At 38.4% G+C, this 19,117-nt stretch overlaps 1 protein-coding gene across 4 annotated transcripts; it reads right to left on the bottom strand.

Annotated features, from left to right (window-relative positions):
* Positions 1 to 5,778: 5,778 nt before the first annotated feature.
* On the bottom strand, positions 5,779 to 17,301 carry LOC148191074 (uncharacterized). 4 transcript variants are annotated; one of them, XM_088102095.1, is made up of 5 exons: positions 16,304 to 17,299; positions 14,973 to 15,822; positions 13,839 to 14,028; positions 13,390 to 13,440; positions 5,779 to 6,295 (listed from the first exon to the last, which is right to left on the bottom strand). In XM_088102095.1, exons 1-5 carry the CDS (start codon positions 17,074 to 17,076, stop codon positions 6,168 to 6,170), a joined length of 1,992 nt encoding a protein of 663 aa, XP_087958221.1. In that variant the 5' UTR covers positions 17,077 to 17,299; the 3' UTR covers positions 5,779 to 6,167. The 4 variants fall into 4 exon arrangements, with proteins under 4 accessions (XP_087958221.1, XP_087958222.1, XP_087958223.1 ...); XM_088102097.1 differs by lacking the exon at positions 5,779 to 6,295 and adding an exon at positions 12,242 to 12,635 and having other exon boundaries at positions 16,304 to 17,301; XM_088102096.1 differs by lacking the exon at positions 13,390 to 13,440 and having other exon boundaries at positions 16,304 to 17,279.
* Between the last annotated feature and the right edge of the window lie 1,816 nt (positions 17,302 to 19,117).

Consider the following 19,117-nt stretch of genomic DNA (forward strand, 5'->3'; position numbering starts at 1 on the left):
GAGGAAAATCCCTAACTAAAGATGAAAGAAAGCATGTATCTTAATATAAGATGTTAAAACAAATTCCATATATGAGAGTTTCACAAGACTACATTGATTCCCCAACAACAATAAAAGGTTTAGTTCACCATATTCATGGTGAAACTAGATGAACAATATTGAAAGAATGAAAGATAAAACCCTAGAAAGATGAGGAGGTAGCCTGAGCATCCAAGATCTTCCTTCAAGGGGTGGAAAAGAGTGTGTTTGCTTCGTCTCTGCCAAAGATACAAACCCTAGGACGTCCTAAAGCTTATATATTATTCTAAAATTACAGAAAATTAGGCCCAAACCGAAAATAGTGCCGCTCAGCGGTAAGTGCGTGAGTTGTTTTCTTCCCCTCAACGGCCAAATCACCCCTTAGCGGATCCAACGTGACTACCTGAGTGCCGCTCAGCGGTAGTTGCGGCTTCTCCTTTTGCACTTTTTGATGTCTTTTCTGATTCCATCTTTATCCTTCTTCACTTCTTTTACCAAATTCACCTTAAAACCTGCATAAAAACACTGAAATCAAGCATAAACTTGTCTAGCTCTCTTATTTCTAAAAACATAACCACAAGCACGATTTCAAGCTAGTTTCTAAGTGTTAAAGGTTGCTTTTAGTATCAATTTTAAGCATGAAAATAACAGTTTTTCAACTGTTATCAATTATATATGTTTTACTTCATTAATTGTTAGGATTTTTCCTCTACACTCTATGCATGCTTTGTTTAACTCATTCAATTGCATGATCATTGATTTTGTCGATATGGACACATACGGGGAAATCTAGATCTGCAAAAATTCTCCCAAAAGTAGTATTGCCTAGACATAGGGATATGAGGGCTGGTTGCCTTTAAGCTTCTGTGCGAATGTAATGCATGATTAATTGCTAGGGAGACAAGACATTGTGAACTAGTAATTAAGAGTAGGCTTTCTTCACCGAGACATCAGGTTTAAGGTAAATTAGAAAGTGATATTAACATTAATGAAGAAGACGAATTCATATATGCATGAGAGTAAATTAGGTGAAATCTAAACCCAACAACAATATCATCAACTTCATTCATTCATTCTTGTGTTTAGCCTCAATTGATCAAATTGCATTCATGTTTATTTAATTGTATTTGCATCCAAAAACACCAAAATTTGTTCTTTAGAGTCTTAATTAGTTGAGTAATCACATAACTGTTTAATGTCGTGAGTCTCTTGGAAAACGATACTTGGTCTTACCATTTATTATTACTTGATACGATTCGGTTACACTTGTCGAGGTCTTAACAAGTTTTTGACTCCGTTTTCGGGGATTAAAAATTTGTTTATCAGTGAGGCCAAAGGGCATCACCAAGAACTCATAGTGCCCCAATTGTGTTCTAAACGTAGTTTTCTGGATGCCTTCTTCCCCTCATCCTAATTTGATGATACCCTACCTTGGGGTCCACTTTGGAGAAATAACGTGTCCCCCGCAACTCATCAAGTAATTCCTCTATCACTGGAATGGGGAACTTGTCCAGGACAATAACTCTATTGAGGGCTCTATAATTTATACAAAAATGCCAACTTCCATCCTTCTTCTTGACAAGAATAACTAGGCTAGAATATGGGCTTGTACTGGGTCGGATGATCCTCATTTTTAGCATTTCCTCAACTTGCTTTTCAATTTCTCCTTTCAACAGGTGGGGATATCTATATGGACGGAGCTTTATATGCACTCTGTCATGATCTGGAGGTAATCCTTGAGGTTCCTAGAACACTTGCGAATACCTCACCAACATCTCTTCCAACTCTTCCTTCTGTTTTCCCGTCAGTCCTTCCTCCTTCACCTTTTTTCCAACTACCTTAACTGACCTCAAACTCCAAACGATCGTCACTGCCTAGCAGTGCTTCTGGAGCAACTACTTCTCGAGCTAACTTTAGGTCCCTCAGATAGTTATCTCTCTTCCTCCTTGCTTAAACCCCATAGTTAACTTTCCCAGTTTGTTACAACCTCCCCTAATTTGGCTAACTAGTCTACCCCAAGGATCACATTCACACCTCCCAGCTCAAACACATAGAACTGCTCCGTGATCTCTGCTTCTCCCAACCTCAACCTCACTTATGTACAACCACCCAGAGTCTTCCTTCGATGTCCGTCTCCTAGGCTAACATGATAAGTTTTGGTGTCGTCCACGACCAACCCCATCTCCTCTACCACCCTTCTAGATATGAAGTTGTGTCTCTCGCCACTATCGGTGAGGACCAACACCTCCTTGCCTCCTAATTTCCCAGTAGCTTCATCATTTTTGGTTGCGTCAACCCCCTTGGAGAAAACATTGACAGCTCCAATGGCTTATGTTCTAACACTTCCTCTGTTTCGTCTGCTTCCCCGTCTTCATCCTCACCTAGAATTACCACCCTCAAACTTCGTTACGAGCAATGGTGGCTAGGGCTAAAGGGGCCCCCTATATCGGAAACATCGCCTTTCTTCCCTCTGTTTGAGGAACTCTTGATAGGGCAAGTTCCTCGCTCCCCGACCTCGAAAATCACTCCCCATGGTGTTCGTAGTCTTCCCAGTACCACCCATGTAATTCCCCTCCTTCCTTATGGAACCAACACTCTCTACGCCTCCTATTCGATTCGCGATATTACGACTGGGTTCACTCTTCGTCACCGCCCTTATCGGTCGACCCCAAGTTGTTTGGGTTCGAATCGCATTCCCACTCCAAGCCTTCCCTCCTCCCTGTTCTCTTCCACGTCCCTCGCGATCCGCATCGCCACCATTAATTCTTGCGGATCGTGCGGCCTAACCCGATTTTTGATGTTTTCTTGCAATCCTGCAAGAATGTACCCCATGAGTTGCTCATCAGAAACGCCCTGCATCTGGCTTACCAAAACCTCAAAATCTTGGACGTACTCCTCCACTGTCCCCATCTGTTTATTTGTCGTGAGTCTCTCGAAAATCGACCCTCACCTTCTTTCTCCAAACCTCTCGATCATCGCATTCTTCAGTCCTTCCCAGGAGTGGTCCCTTGCTTTCTCTCGCTAGAACCGAAACCAATATCTTGCACTTCCCTCCATACTGACATAAGCCAAGCGTACTCTCTCGTTCTCCTATACCCTTCTAATTCGAAGAATCTCTCCACTCGATTGATCCAGTTCAATGGTTCGAACACGGGCAATTCCATCCTCTTCCTCCAATTGAACCGATCACCTTCTCCGCCCCCAATTTCGTCCTCACGTCTTATATTCTTATTATCTTCTTATTATCGTTCACAAACACCTGACTTCCATCGGACTATTCCTCTTGAGTACGGTGTCGTCCTCCCAGTATCCGCCTTCACTTCTTCGACGACGATCTCCACTACTTCCAACTGGCCCTCCACCACATGAAGTCGTCCATCAAGTCTTCCCTCCATCGTACTTCCCTCCGAAATGGATCCGACAGGTCGGACCAATTTGTTAGGTTTCTGAGTTAGAAACCTAACTTTCTCACAATATCCAAACGCACAACAACACACAAACAATAGATAACAAATGATTTGTATGTATTATATGTATTTACTATAACGAATAATGAAATACAAAGATAATCAGGGAGCCTAATCCCCCTCGAAAGGTCCAAGACCTGTTTCTACAAAGAAAATGGCTACTTCCTCAATAGAATTACAGAGGTTTATTTATACTCTCTCTCCCCCTAACCACCTAACAAACTTTCCCACCCTTTTCTATGTATCCTCTACCGTTCAGTATTAATATAAATATCGTTTGATCCCCCCATTTCCTTACCGTTTGGTACTCTTCTTCCTCCTCCTTTCATAAACTTTCCAACTCCTAACAGGTCTTTTCTATTGGTGCAACATAGCCAAAGACCTCATATCAATGGTAGCCTCTTAGGAAGTGGAGTGTGGGCGAAATCAAGTGTAGAAGCCAACTTTCGGTCCAGCAGTTTACCAGTTCTGATATGCCACACTTTTGAGTGCTACAACAACAGTTCACACTTACTTAGCAGCTGTGAGATTTGACTTGAGACCAATACACTTCAATCCTTGCGAGAAGCCAAAGCTGCCATCATTTGCAACCTTTCCTTTTCGTTTAATTTTCAATTTGCAAAGTTACTTGTAATTAAGACCATTAAGAAAGTGGATTGGAAGAACTCAAAGTGTTCTTCTTTTCACTTGCATTCTTTGATTGTAATTTCTAAACCAAAAACAGGAAGACAGTGAGCGTGTCTTGGAATCAAAGTTCCAAGCCTCAATTAGCAGACCTCACTTGTTTCAATTTCATGTATTCTCTTAGAAAAATCTTAGAGTCTGAACTTAGAGTCTAGTTTTTTCCTTTGTGTTTATTTGTTGAATCTTGCATTTTAGCAAATTTAAAGGTGATTTTGACTTAAGGAATTTAAGCAAGTAACTAAAAGCATATTTGACAAGGCAAGACTTAGTATTTAAGCAACTTTCAAGGTTCACCTCTCTTACTTGGAATTTGCTTTCAAGTGAAAACTCTTATTCTTTATTTCAAGAAAACTTTTAAATTTCTAAAATGTCTGGGAAACATTCTCCTAGGATTAGCAACCCTGAAGAGCAACTTTCTCTCCAAACTGCAGTCAACAAACTTGGTGAAACTAAGAGAAGGATGAGTCAAGAGCAAATCAATAGGAAATTACAAAATGCCTTGATCACAGATGAATTGAAAATTTTGAGAGAAGAGCAAGCTCAAAGTAGGGATAAGTAGGGATAGATATAGGGGAATTCGAAGTAGAGACTCCCAATTTGAAGGAGAATCCTTAAGAGGAGAAGATTATCAATATCTTTCTTCTTTAAAAAGACATAAGAGGGAATCCCAACACCCTTCTCCCCTGAGGAAGTTAATGTAGTGTTGTCTCATTTCATGGAAAAGATATGTACAAGCTTATTATCTAGATTGAGAGATAAAAGTGGAGTAAATATTTGCTTGCCACCAAATAAGTGAAGAAAGAAAAGGCTTATATGGACAAAGCTATCATTGTAGGTAAAATTTTTTTTATCTATATCGATAGTGGTATTTTCTAGATTAAATTAATTATATTTATCTGTTCGTTAAGGTAATTATTAATTATTGTTTGACATTAACTAAAGTTTTCTCAAATAATATTTGCTAAAGTATATTTCTGGCAGACATCAATTAGAATTTTTTAAAAGAAGTTTGATGTGATTACTTTTAGTTCCTATAAAAAAAAATCGATGTCACAATATTATTTTTTAATGTTGGTAAAGATGATTTTAATATCCATTAATTGACCAACTCAACTAAAATTGATTTTATGAATGTCATTCAAACAAATTGTCACTTCACATCAAGCAAAAAATTTGACAAAAGAAACCTTAAACTAAATACTTTTAAAAACTAACTCTACACAATATTAACGAAACATCACATCAACTGAAAATAACTTCATCAATATGAATGAATCGAAGAAAAAATACGGAAAATAAAAAAAAAATGTTATTTTTCCTCACAATATCATTCCATCCTATTTGAATAACTTAAAGATGAAAACACTTTTATGATGTCTAAAAACCTCACTTTATCAATTACAAACAAACATATATCTAAACGTGTAAAGTAGTATTTTGTAATGATAGCATTGTACTAAAATTATTAATAGTATTAATAATTAATTATAATTGGACAAAATAATAAATTTAACAAACTTAAACAAAGAACTAAATTATGTTTAAAAGAATAAATAACCAGAGTTCAAAAATAGAAAAAGAAACTAAGATATAGAAGATGACAGAAAAATTATAAAAGAAATATACTTAATAAAAAATTGATGATACAAAGAAAGACAATGTAGCTTATATAGAAGAGAGATTTATCACTGGCTTGTTCAACCGATATACCAATCTCTAAAGCTAACTACACAACAAAATGATATACCATTTATTCATTATTTTAGTACAATTCCTAACTCGGACTTATTGCTGTGATGATTATTTTACATTTACAATACAAGGTAATTTGTTACCAAGGTCAAAATTTTATCTGTAGTAGTTTATGCAGGCAAGATTATTTCACCTATGTCAGGGATTCACATATATAGAATTTTACTAGGAAGTGTGGTTTTGACAGGGATTCATCCAACATGGCCTGTGAGCATTGAATGATAATTTGAATTCATTGGTGCAGCTTTAAGCATCAACATCAGGGCCTGGATATGCTGGTAAACTCATTATGCGCTTGTCTAAGACAGGACCTCCAAGAGTAAAATGATAGAGGCTCTGGAATGTTGAGTCTTTTAAGCCAAGGAGCTGATGAACTGCAAAAGATCACAATATTTTCAACAACTGTAAGAATTCCAAAATGCAAGTACAGTACAAGTAAGTTTTTCACAATTTAGGAGTGTTGAAGTATAAGACTTCAATTGTATTAGTACATAACGTTTCTTCTGTTGTCCCATGATTAAGCATACAAGTGTTGCACAGAATAACATTAAAACTCAAGCTAATCCATCCTTAGCATTATTTTCATATCATTCCTTCTCCTCTATAACCAATTTTGTGAGCCAAAACAAGTGCTTAACTCACCTGCATATAGTTGCTACAACTAAATACTTGTTAAAGATTATGACTCCACAATTCAATTGCTGGAAAAGAAAGGAAATAAGAGGATACTAGAATCTGGTTCTCCATCTAAAAGTACAATCACTGCTAGATTTGTCAACCATAGTGAACAGTTGATCACATATTTGGAGCAAACTAAGCACATTTGACTTATATGCTCAAGTTCGAGGAGAAGCCCTATAAATATAGAAATAAGGAACAAATCATATATAATTAGGAATATCTAGATTATATGTATAACTGGGAACTGTTAGAATATTTACCCTATTTATCATGATTATATTGTGTCTAGGATTATTCTATTTATCATGATTATGTTATGTCTAGGTTACCCTATTTATCATAATTATATTGTGTCTAGGTTATCCTATCACGACTATATTGTGTCTAAGGTTATCCTAATTATCATGTACTCTTTTATCAATTTATTTTTATAAATAGAAGATTAGGAGAGGGATCAATCAAGCCTTCTAGAATTATTTCTTTTCAATCTCAAGTTGGTATCAGAGCAGGTTCTCTGAGTCTCTTCCTACTCTATCTTTGTTGCCCCCGGTAGCCGGAAGCTAGTGACTGTCCACAGAAGTTTTTCACCATCAACCTCTATTCCTGACGTCGTTCGACACTGTCCGTATCGTCCGTCGTCGTCTGTCGCTGTCCACTGCTGCCCACCGTTCGTCGTTGTCCGCTGCCGACCATCGTCTACTCATGTCGCTGCCCACCGTTCGTCGTTGTCCGCTGCCGACCATCGTCTACTCATCTGCTGCCACAGTTTAGTCCAACGACTAGTGATTCTGGATCGCCTCCTTGAGCAAGAGGGTTACTTTTCATCCTAGCGCCGCCACGCGTGCCACATCTGTCCGACATCTGTCCGACATCCGCCTCCGCCGTCGTCACATTTTCTTTGGCAAAGTTAGGGGTTTTGTGCGCCTCGAGGAGCGCGACCCATCCCTAGTCGTTGCCTCATTCTCATCCACACGCAACGCACGACTTCTCTCTTATAAGCTTCCGGCGTGTTTGTCACATACCACCCTACTAGTGTTAGAATCACACTTCACAACTGTCGTTCGTCTCGCTCGACCAAATAAAAAAAAAGAAAAAACTCTCTATTTCAACATTTTACCTCTGTTTCAGCATGGTTCCTTAGCCTCCTTTCATAATATTTGTTTAGCTTTGCATATTGTAGTAGATGTGATGTTCTTGATGCTTTGTGTCATTTATTTAAAAGTCTCTAAGGAGAGTCGGTGTTATCAACTGGTTAACACCAAGGAATTTCAACACTAAACTCTCATTAAAAGAATGAATGGGGTACATTGTTTATATACACCTGAAGATTATACAATAACAGAAAAAAACAAAATTTGAATTACACGGCAGCCATTACTCTCCCTTAATTCAAATCCTTGAGTGACACAATCCCAATCTTTTCCAGCATGACTTCAAATTTGTCAGCAGCCAGAGGTTTTGTAAACAAGTCTGCTAGCTGTTCTGTAGCTTTGCAGTAACACAATTTAATCCTTTCTTTGTTAACAATGTCTCTCAAGAAGTGAAACCTCACCTCTATGTGTTTGCTTCTCCCATGACTTACTGGGTTTCGTGCAAGGTTGATGGCTGAAGTGTTGTCCATCTTCAACTTCACTGGTTTCTCCATTATCATCTGCAGCTCTCTCAACAGTTCTTCAAGCCAAACTCCTTGACAGGCAGCATAGCACCCTGAGATGTATTCTGCTTCACAGCTAGATAGAGCCACAACAGATTGCTTCTTGGATGACCATGAGACTGGTGCACCGTCCATAAAGAAGATGAACCCTGATGTACTCTTTCTTTCAACTGTATCACCTCCATAATCAGAGTCGCAGTACCCTGTGAGCTCCAAGCAATCTTCATGACTTCCATATGGGAACAATATTCCATAATTTGAGGTGCCTCTTATGTATCTTAAGATGCGTTTCACAGATTCCATATGACTCTTCCTCGGCTGACTCATAAATCTACTTACTAAGCCCACCCCAAACACTAAATCAGGTCTGCTGTTGCACAAGAACCTCAGGGATCCAATAATCTGTTTGAATCTTGTTTCATCTACCTCTTCTTCGGTTTCATCTTTCCCAAGTTTTACATTTGCTTCTAAAGGGGTTCGTGCAACATTACACTCATGCATTTTGAAGCGTTCGAGCAACTCCTTTGCATATTTCTGTTGATGCATAACGAGTCCTCTGCTTGAACGTGTAAACTCCATTCCAAGGAAATAACTAGGTTCTCCTAAGTCGGTCATTTCGAAGTCTGACTTCATCAATTCTTTGAATCTATCTATGTCCTTCAGCTGTGAACCTGTTACAAGTAAATCATCTACATACAAACAAACAATAAGCAAATTACCTCCTGTAGTCTGCTTCACATAGACCCGTGCTCGACTTTGCATTTTTCGAATCCATGATGAATGAGTGATGCGTTGATCCTTCTGTTCCAGGCTCTGGGTGCCTGACGTAAGCCATACAATGCCTTCTGCAATCTGTATACTTTCCCTTCTTTGTCCTTTTCTTCGAATCCTGGGGGTTGCTGAACATAGACTTCTTCGATTGTGCCATGGAGAAAGGCAGATTTCACGTCCATCTGGAAAATTAGCCATCTTCGTGCACATGCAACTGCTATAACAAGTCGTATGGTTTCCAACCTTGCAACCGGTGCAAACACCTCGTCAAAATCGACACCTTTCTTCTGCAAAAAACCCCTTGCCACAAGACGCGCTTTGTATTTTGACATGCTTCCGTCAGGATTCAGCTTCCTTTTGAATACCCATTTGACACTTATACTTCGCTTGCCACGTGGAAGATCCACCAACTTCCATGTGTTGTTCCTTTCAATCGACTGAAGCTCCTCTATCATGGCATTTCTCCATTCAGGTTGCTTTAAGGCAGCGTTCACATCCACTGGTTCTGCTCCTGCCATTAAAGCGATGTGAATTACCCTTCCTTCTTCATCGAGCGCAGCATCTGAGTACACTTCATAATCGTCAAGTCTGGATGATCTCACAGTTTGCCTCTTTGGTCGTTGATTTTCATTGCTATGATCGACAGAGACACCCTCTGTCCTACTTCAGTTTCTTCATGTTCGAGATCATCAGTGGGCTCACGAACCAGAAACTTCTTTGAATCTGTATGCATGTAACTCCAATCCCAAGATTCTTTCTCTACCACGATCACATCTCTGCTAATGGTCATTTTCCGCCTCATCGGATCATAGAGCTTGTAAGCACCAGTCGGATGGTAGCCGACAAACACCATTGGCTCGCTTTTGCTTTCAAGTTTGGTTCTCTTATGATCTGCAGTATGAACAAATGCTAATGAACCAAAAACCTTTAAATGTTTTACTGATGGTGTCGATCCTGTCCAGACTGCCAGAGGAACCTTTCCTTCTATCCGTTTGGTTGGACACCTGTTGAGGAGATAGACAGCTGTCGTCACGGCTTCAACCCACAGGTTTTGTGGCAAGTTCTTCTCCTTAAGAAGACATCTGGCCATGTTCATTATAGTCCGGTTTCTTCTTTCTACAAGTGCGTTATGCTGAGGCGTGTATGGTGCTGTTACCTCATGTGTTATGCCTTTCTCTTGACAGAAAGCTTCAAACGCGTGTGAGGTGAACTCTCCTCCGCCATCAGTTCGTAAAATCTTCAAGACCTTGCCACTTTCTCTTTCCACATTAGCCACGTATTTCTTGAAGACATCAAGTGCCTCACCTTTTGTTTTAATCACAAACACCCAACACATCCTGCTAAATTCATCAACAAAGACGATGAAATATCAATTTCCAGCCAATGACAACGTGTCCAGTGGTCCACAAATATCAGCATGTACCACGTTCAAGCATTCCTTCGATCTTGTCTCAACTTGTGTCTGGAACATTTTTCTTGGTTGTTTGCCTGTCAAACAAGATTTGCAAGCATCAATAGGTAAAGAAATATGTGACATACCTGACACCATGGATTTTTCCTTGAGTTTCTGCAAATCTCTGAAGTTTAAGTGACCAAAGCGCAAGTGCCATGTCCAACTCTCGTCATTCTTCAAAACAGATAGGCATTGTGTATTTTCTGCTGCATCAAAACGCACTTGAAACGTTCTATTCTTTGAAAGGTTACTGGTTAATACTAATCTTCCCTTTTTATCATATAGTTTCACCTGATTCTGATTACCCATGACCACTGTGAATCCCTTTTCGACTAATTGTCCTAAACTAAGGAGATTACATTTCATTTCAGGTATGTACAACACGCTGGAAATCACTGCCTGTGAGCCACTTCTTTTGTTGATAACCACGTCTCCCGTGCCTTCAACCCTCAAAGTACTGTCATCAGCAAATTTTACTTTGCTTTTCTTTGTGTCATCGAAGTTAACAAGCCATCCTTTATTGCATGTCATGTGATTCGAGCAACCCGAGTCAAGATACCATGTGTTATTCACTGGTTTCTCACATTCCATGGTTGTCATCACCATCAATGTTAGTGTCTCTTCATCCGATTCTTCCTGTACAATAAGAGCTTCTTTCTCTTTGCCTTGAGATTTCTTTTGACTCGCCTTTTCTGGGAAGCATTCAGATGCAAAGTGTCCATATCTATGACAGTTGAAACACTCAATATTCCTTTTGTCTTTCTTCTTTGACCCTTTCTTGAAATTTTTCTTTCTTGTTGAACCAGTTTTATCATCTGGTTCTTCTGTATCTGCACCACTACCATCTTTTGTATCAGCATCACTGCCATCTTTCCTCCACTTTCCTTTTCTCAGTTTTTCTTCTCGTTTCTTAGGCTTCTTTTTCTCCTCGCTTTTAATATGCTTGACCTTGAGAGCATGATTATCGCGTCTTACAGAGTTTCTGTCTAGTATCTTCATCTCACGTGCCTCCAATGAGCTCTGAAGCTCCTCTATCTTGAGTTTTTCAACATCTTTAGATTCTTCGATGGCCACAACGATGTAATCAAACGACGGCGGTAATGATCTCATTATTTTCTCAATGATCATTGTATCTGAGACAGCTTCACCACATACTTTCATCTTATTTGTAATTGTTAATATCTGGCAGAAGAAATCACTCACCGTTTCACCTTCTTCCATAACCAAATGCTCATACTGTCGCCTCAAGGTTTGAAGTCTTACCTTCTTGACTTTTTCACCTCCAGCGTAGCATCGTACCAGAATACTCCATGCTTTCTTAGCTGTAGTTGCGTTCTGAATTTTTTCAAAATGGGCATCATCCACGCACTGGTGAATGAGCAACAACGCCTTGTCATCCTTCATCTTTAATTCTTTTTTCTGTTCCTCTTTGCCAGAAAGATCTGCTTCTGATCCTTCAACAACATCACTGACTCCTTGTACCCGAAACATCACACGCATCTGGGTGCTCCAGCGATTCCAATTCTTGTCTGAAAGAACTGGAAATTGTATCGAGGATACATCAGCCATTTCTGCCAACTTCTTGATCAAGAACAGTCTTCTTGTCTTTCGTTAAGATGCTACAACCACCCTTCTCAACCACAGTAGGTTCTCTTGTGATGAGCAAACACACACGCACCAGGTTCTATAACCTTGGCTCTGGATACCACTATTGGAACCAAAGAAAGCTATTGCAGAGAAGACTAATATCACAGAAGTATATCAGAAAAAATAAACTCTCATTAAAAGAATGAATGGGGTACATTGTTTATATACACCTGAAGATTATACAATAACAGAAAAAACAGAATTTGAATTACACGGCAGCCATTATCAGCCATCGCAGACCCCATCAATCAGTCATGGAAGTTTAGTCACTACAGTTTGTTTCAACCACTACAAGTCCCATCAGCCAGTGATGGATTTAGTCCTTGTAGTTTGTCGCTTTTAGCTATTGCAAGGCCCATCCATATTTAATGGAATCCAATCTCTATAGTTTGTCGCTTTAAGCCATGCAGGCCCCATCCTTATTTGATGGCAATCCAATCTCTGCAGTTTGTCGTTGTCTACCACTCATCATTCACTTTTGATGGAAATCAACTTTGTCAAAGTCATCCTACATAAAGGTTCATGGTGTTAGATGAAGTTTCGTGGTTGTCAAATATTATTCTCCATAAGCTTATGAGAGTCTCTTTGGTTACACTGGTTTGTGAGTCCAATTTGGTTTATAAGCATATGTACATCTTATTCTTATTCGAAGCCAGAGTTACCACGTCTATTGCCTCGACATTTTAGACAAGTTGATTTTGTTGGAATGAGTTTATTTATTCCAAGCTTGACACATACAATTCGTATGCTTCAGCTTGAGGAGGAGTGTTAGAATATTTACCCTATTTATCATGATTATATTATGTCTAAGGTTACCCTATTTATCATGATTATATTATGTCTAGGTTACCCTATTTATCATGATTATATTGTGTCTAGGTTACCCTATCATGATTATATTGTGTCTAAGATTACCCTAATTATCATGTACTCTTGCATCAATTTATTTTTATAAATAGAAGATTATGAGAGGGATCAATCAAGCCCTCTAGAAAATTTCTTTTCAATCTCAAGTGAAACATTTTTATTTATTCTCATATCATACCTTTATTATTGGAGGATATCAAAATCTTCTCTATTTATTGTATTGGTTTCATTTCCCCAATGTAAATAAAACATGTGTCTCAAATATTGTATTGGTTTCATTTCCCCAATGTAAATAAAACATGTGTCTCAAAAATATACGGTTTGAGCACAATATATCTCTGTTTCCTATAATTTAACAAGGAAATCTGCCAGCACTCAGATATTGAACTACTTACTATAAGATAAAGGTCCAAAGTTCCCATCGTCACCGTAAATTGTGAATAACACTGCAAACGTTATCATCACATCAAACATGATTTTACTTCAATGAATATCTTTAGGGACCTCGGTGCAGTTTCTATCTAATTGCAGTACCATATACTAAATTCAAATTTAAAATCCAAGTTCAACCAAATGTTAAATGAGAAATGGCTGCATAAAAGAGACAATTTAGAAACTAAAACTTTAATACATGTTAGCATAATGCAACATTGAAGAAAGATGTCAAATTATCAACACTCACTTGATGTGAAAAGTTCAATTAATATGCTTAAGTATTGAATACTTTTCCAATATATAAAAGTGCAATTGATGTGAATGCTTTTGACAAGGACTCAAAAAAAAAAAAAGAAATAACGGCCACCAGACCAAAGTTCTCAAAGCAGTGGTGAACAAAGAATCATACCAGGGTCATCAAAGAAGCAACCAATTCCAGTTGCTGAGATTCCAATAGCATGTGCTTCAAGGTACAGCACCTGTCCAAGGACTCCAGTTTCCCAAAATAATCGTGGATACATCCAGACATTCTTTTCACACAAAGTAGGTTCCATACGGGCCAACATACCAAGGCTGAAGCAACCATCACTTGCAATGTCCTGCAAGAACGTGATACACTTGTAAAGCAGGATATACAATATTCATGGAGTATCAGTTCATATTCTAATTAGAAATAAGACTGATATTAGTGTTATACAATTAATGGTATAATATCATTGTACATTAGAGTTATCAATATATCAATCAAAAGCTAAACCATTTCTGTACCTCAACCATTAGATCTTAAGATAATAAAGCACGGCAATAAGTCAAAGCTTTGATACCCAGATACACAAATCCCATACTATGATGCTATCAGGAATAAACAACCGTCTATTCACTTATTCAGTAGAGACAAAACTACCAGACAGTATGTGATAATTGTGAAGCGGATGGATATCTTATTAATTTATACAAACCAAATAAAATGTGTTTAAATAATAATTACGGCTTCAAAGCAAAATCCAAATTTAACTCCGTTATCTATTAAAAACAGTAGCATAAACCCTGACTTTCATGCTAATAAAGACATCTCTTGTTAGAGGCTGGAAAGTGTATGAGAGAAGGAGAAAGGTAGGAAAGTAAGTTGGAGAGCCTAACTGTATTAACAGTTAGGAAGGAGCGGGTGTGCTTGCATATAAAACAGAACCATTGTATTTCTGTTTAGTTAGTTAAGACTTTACTTTGTATAGTCAGGGCTAGAACCTGAGGAGGGGGATTAGGCTCCCGCTTATACCCATTGTACTTGTACTTTGATTGCTGTTAATACAAGAGTATACCATTCTTTTCCCTTTGGGACTTACTTTGGTGTTTTGGAGTGAGAAAGACAGGTTTCATTTTCCAGAAACCTATCATCTCTCATCTCCTGAATGACTGTGTTTCATTTCACAATCTAACTAGAAAATTATTTGATCATGTACAACATAATTCACGGACTTTAAGAAACATCATGAAGCAATGCAAAATTCAAAAGACAAGTAGGCAATCACCCATTGCCACATACCTGGTGGCACGAAAGCTGCTTCACAAGCTGCCGGCAATCAGATCTGAGCAGTTCATACAGTGGAAGCTCATCCGGGCAGCCCTCTGGTTTGGTCCACAAAAAGTCAGGTAGCATAGCTTTCTTCAATTCATCAAAATGATTTTTATTCCTCACCAAGAAATACAATCCTTGAGGCAATCCCACCACTCTATGAACAAATAAAGCAGCATGCACCTCAGCATCCCATGGAAGAGCCCGAAATGGCAAAGCCAGCTGCCTTCTTTGCCTCCCTCCACCCAGGCAACCTGAAGGAAGACAATGCAACAGAATTTGATAAAATGCATCTCTCTCAATTTTAGTTACTCCATCCATATCAACAGCACTCCTTCGCTTCCTAACAACTTCCCTCATAGTTAACCCCTTATAAAAACCCTCCCCACAAACACCACTCCTCTGAAACGGCTCAACCGAGAACTTATCCCCCAATGTCAAAGGCTTCTTCACAGCCTCAGCAGTCCTATAAATAACATCCCAACACACATGCTCTTTGCTAAGGTAATTATGTTTCCCCTTCCACTCCAACTTATCAAACCCCAATATAGCTTCACTTAATTCCTTCCAATTAACATCAAATCCATCAACCCCACTCGGATAAACCAGCATCACACAATCAGGATGCTCAAACTCAATTTCTGGAATCTTCCCTCTAACAGCACGCGACGGAATCTCAAAATCAGGGAAAACATGAAGCCCCATGAGCCTCTTCAACTCCTCACACCCCAAGGTATCCAAAACCTTCACATCCCAACCAAGACTCGCAGCAGCCATGGCAACTGCCCCAATGGCATGACCAACATCATGGTTACAGTACCTGAATTGAATAAACCATCAATTCCGTCCCTATTTTATTCTCTCTTAAGTGATTATTAATTTAACAAAACTACTTAGACAATTTCTGAAGTACAAAATATTATCAGTTCAGTCCCTAAGTTAATGAATTTTTCCTTGTCTAGATAAATTTCTCCATAATTACTTCTATAAAATGAAAAAATAGAAAAGTGAATTAAACTTCTCCATGATGCACAAACTAAAATCATCATCAACACTGAGAGAAGCTAAATGAAGAGAGTTCCTACGTATTAACACATGCATAAACTATATCATGCTTATTAAAAAAGAGAATATTTTTACAATAAAAGAATTAACAAAATAACATCTTTAACAAACTTCGATGACAAACTAAAACAATGTTTTAAGACTTAAATGACCACTCACCAAATGTGTAGTATTTATAGCACTACTAATTAAACATTTGAAAAAGGGGGATAATTTAAGCACAAAATTGGCAGTACCTGAACGCGCGTTCCCCATACTTCCAAGCCTCACGCCAGAAAACCGAGGACAACCCAACCAGAAACGAATTGGTTGGAAAAAACTTGGGGAAAAACCCAGATGGGGTTTGGGCTCTGAGTTCCAAAGAATGCTCCTTTGGGGCATAATGAGCGACAAAAGCGGAATCAGAGATAGAGGGTATGGGTGGGGCAACGATGTAGGCTTCAGTGGGGTGCAAATTGCCACTACTGGGGTTAACTCTGAGGGACCAAGTGGAGAAGCCAGTGGTTTTCCAGGCGGAGAGGGCGAGGGAATCGAAGAGGAACTGTGAAACGGTGGATTGGGAAATGGGGTGGGGAGAGGGGAAAGAAAGGAAGAGAGAGTGGTAAAGCGGTGGTTGATACGGTGGTTGTGGGTGGAGAAGAGAGATGAGAGGAGCGGAGAGGTATCTACGAAACGGGTTGGGCTGGTTGGCCCAGTCGAGGCCGTGAGGCCCCCGGGCGTAATGGTTGAGGTTGTGCTTGGTTTGGTTGTGGTATTTGAGAACGTGGGAGAGGTGTTGGTTAAGGTTGTTTTGAGAATATTGTTCGTGGTGTTGTTGGGGGTTGGAGGATGTTGACGGAGAAGGTGAAGAAGAAGATGAAGATGCAGAGGAAGAAAATGAAGGCATCATGGCATGGGAATGGAATAATGGAGGGTGGAAGAATGACAGAGTGAAAGGGGTTGAAGGAAGAAAATGGAGAAGTGGTGGTGATGGGGTGGTGAGGTTTCTGAGAGGGTAAGGTGATGGCATCTTTTAAAAGGTGAGAGTGAGGAAGAAAGATTGGAATGAAGAATGTGTGCAGTGGAATTTCATTCTAGAGTATTCAGTAGTTCTAGACTCAGTTTTCAGTGTGTGTGCTTTGCTTGTGGCAACAACTACCAGAAGAGGATGAAAAATTGTAAGAAAAATGGTATTTTGACACACGCAACATTCATTTAATTTGATATCATCTTTTTTTTTTCTTTTTTCTTGACATTATCTTTTCTTATTTTTTTTACTCTTTTGTACTATATCTGAAATAAATGTAAAAATATGTTATTGTAATTTACACAAATTATTGAAATCGAATCAAATAATTTATGATGTGTTACAATGAACTACTTTTAATGGAAAGTTTATTTTTGTAAGAATTTAAAATGAAAAAATGGGTTATTTTAAAATACAATTGAGATTTTTAATAATTTATTAAAATAATATGATTAATTAAAATTAAAAATTAATATTAAAAGATTTCAAAAATTTTGAGAATTTTAATCTTTTATATAATTTTACTAAACTTTTTTTTCTCAAATCATATCAAGGATGTTATGGATTAGAATTTTGAATAAACACTTGTTGTAAGAACCTAAAATATATATATATATATATATATATATATATATATATATATATATATATATATATATATATTAAAAGAAGATGGGGTGAAAATATTAGGTTTAATAGGTTCGGAGGTCCCTATATTTGCGGGTTCGTTTCACTTGGGTTCTCCAATTTTAAAAGTGATCAATTAGGTCCCTAATTTAACAAAATTGAGTCAATAATACCCTTTCCGTTAAATGCAAGGGAATCTGAGGCATCATTTTATTTGCAGGTGGCAGAGTTTGAGCTTAATACGTGGCAATTTCTGCAATTTTTAATTTGTATTCAGATTCCCTTGCATTTAAGAGAAAGGGTATTATTGACTCAATTTTGTTAAATTAGGGACCTAATTGATCACTTCTAAAATTGGAGGACCCAAGTGAAACGAACCCGCAAATATAGGGACCTCCGAACCTATTAAACCAAAATATTATTATGAAAAAGGGAGTCATTCATTTCTTCAATTTTTTAAAAAGCACAATTATTTGCTTGGAAGCACCAGTCGCCCCATAGGAAAAGTTGATTATTTTTTTATTTGGCAAAATGGAGAGCAGCACAATTGATGTTTTTGCCTTCTTTTGAAAAAGAAAATGATTGCGCATTCATTCTACTGAAGTAGAAAGTGGAGATGCAACTTTAGGATATTCATTTTTCCTTAGCCTTTTGAGAAAAGCACACGGAGGGCCCTTTACTTTCATTTTGCACCGTCCTGGGAGCACAACACGTAGGGAAGCAAGACTTGGCTTTAAAAATGCTGCACGGAGGGGATAAAAGGAGGAAGTTTTGGTCATCAAAAGAAGAAGAGAGTCCAGCACGTAATGAAAGTGGAAGGAGGAATTATTACCTTTATTTCTTTGAGAATGAAGAGGTGATGGGATGGGATGTGAGTTGGTGTGCAGGTCACGGCTAAAGAGGAATTATTGAAGCACCTTCTATTCCATTTTTTTTAAGTGATGGCTAGATTCCCAGCACCTTGAACTATAGGAATCCGATTTTAGTGCTACCCAAGCGTCCGTAGAGTAGAGGGTTTCATTTCTACCGAACGTCTTCTTCTTTTCGATCGGGGCAGGTTGAGTTTTGTGTTGTCAAGGGTACTGCTAGGGCAGTTTCAGTAGTGCTTGGAGAAACCCAGGTAAGGGGAGCTAGATACTTTTCTATGAGTTATATGAACAATACATGTGCTGAGATCTGTAATATTCTGTTGTTTGATGAACAAGTTTGTGTTTAGAGTGACCTTGTTTTGTATGGATCTGTATGAGTAATTATGGAACTAAAAATTTCTGTTGTAAATCGATATGGGGAAAATGGAAATGGTACTCTAGAGTCTGGTTGAAATTCTGCATAATTATGTAGAACGCTACAGTTGACCGTTCGGTCTTATGTTGCTCTCAGTCTTATACCGTTTGGTCTGGTGCTGCTCTGGTACCGT

Source organism: Vigna umbellata, chromosome 11, assembly GCF_029865625.1.
Source record: "Vigna umbellata cultivar VRB3 chromosome 11, Vumbellata_1.0, whole genome shotgun sequence".
NCBI lineage: Eukaryota > Viridiplantae > Streptophyta > Magnoliopsida > Fabales > Fabaceae > Vigna > Vigna umbellata.

Coding starts and splice junctions, on each gene's coding strand:
- LOC148191074 (XM_088102095.1), bottom strand. CDS start 17,076: ATGCCATCACCTTACCCTCTCAGAAACCTCACCACCCCATCACCACCA. Junction 15,823..16,303: donor TATGGGGAACGCGCGTTCAG/GTACTGCCAATT, acceptor TATTCAATTCAG/GTACTGTAACCATGATGTTG. Junction 14,029..14,972: donor AGCAGCTTTCGTGCCACCAG/GTATGTGGCAAT, acceptor ACGTTCTTGCAG/GACATTGCAAGTGATGGTTG.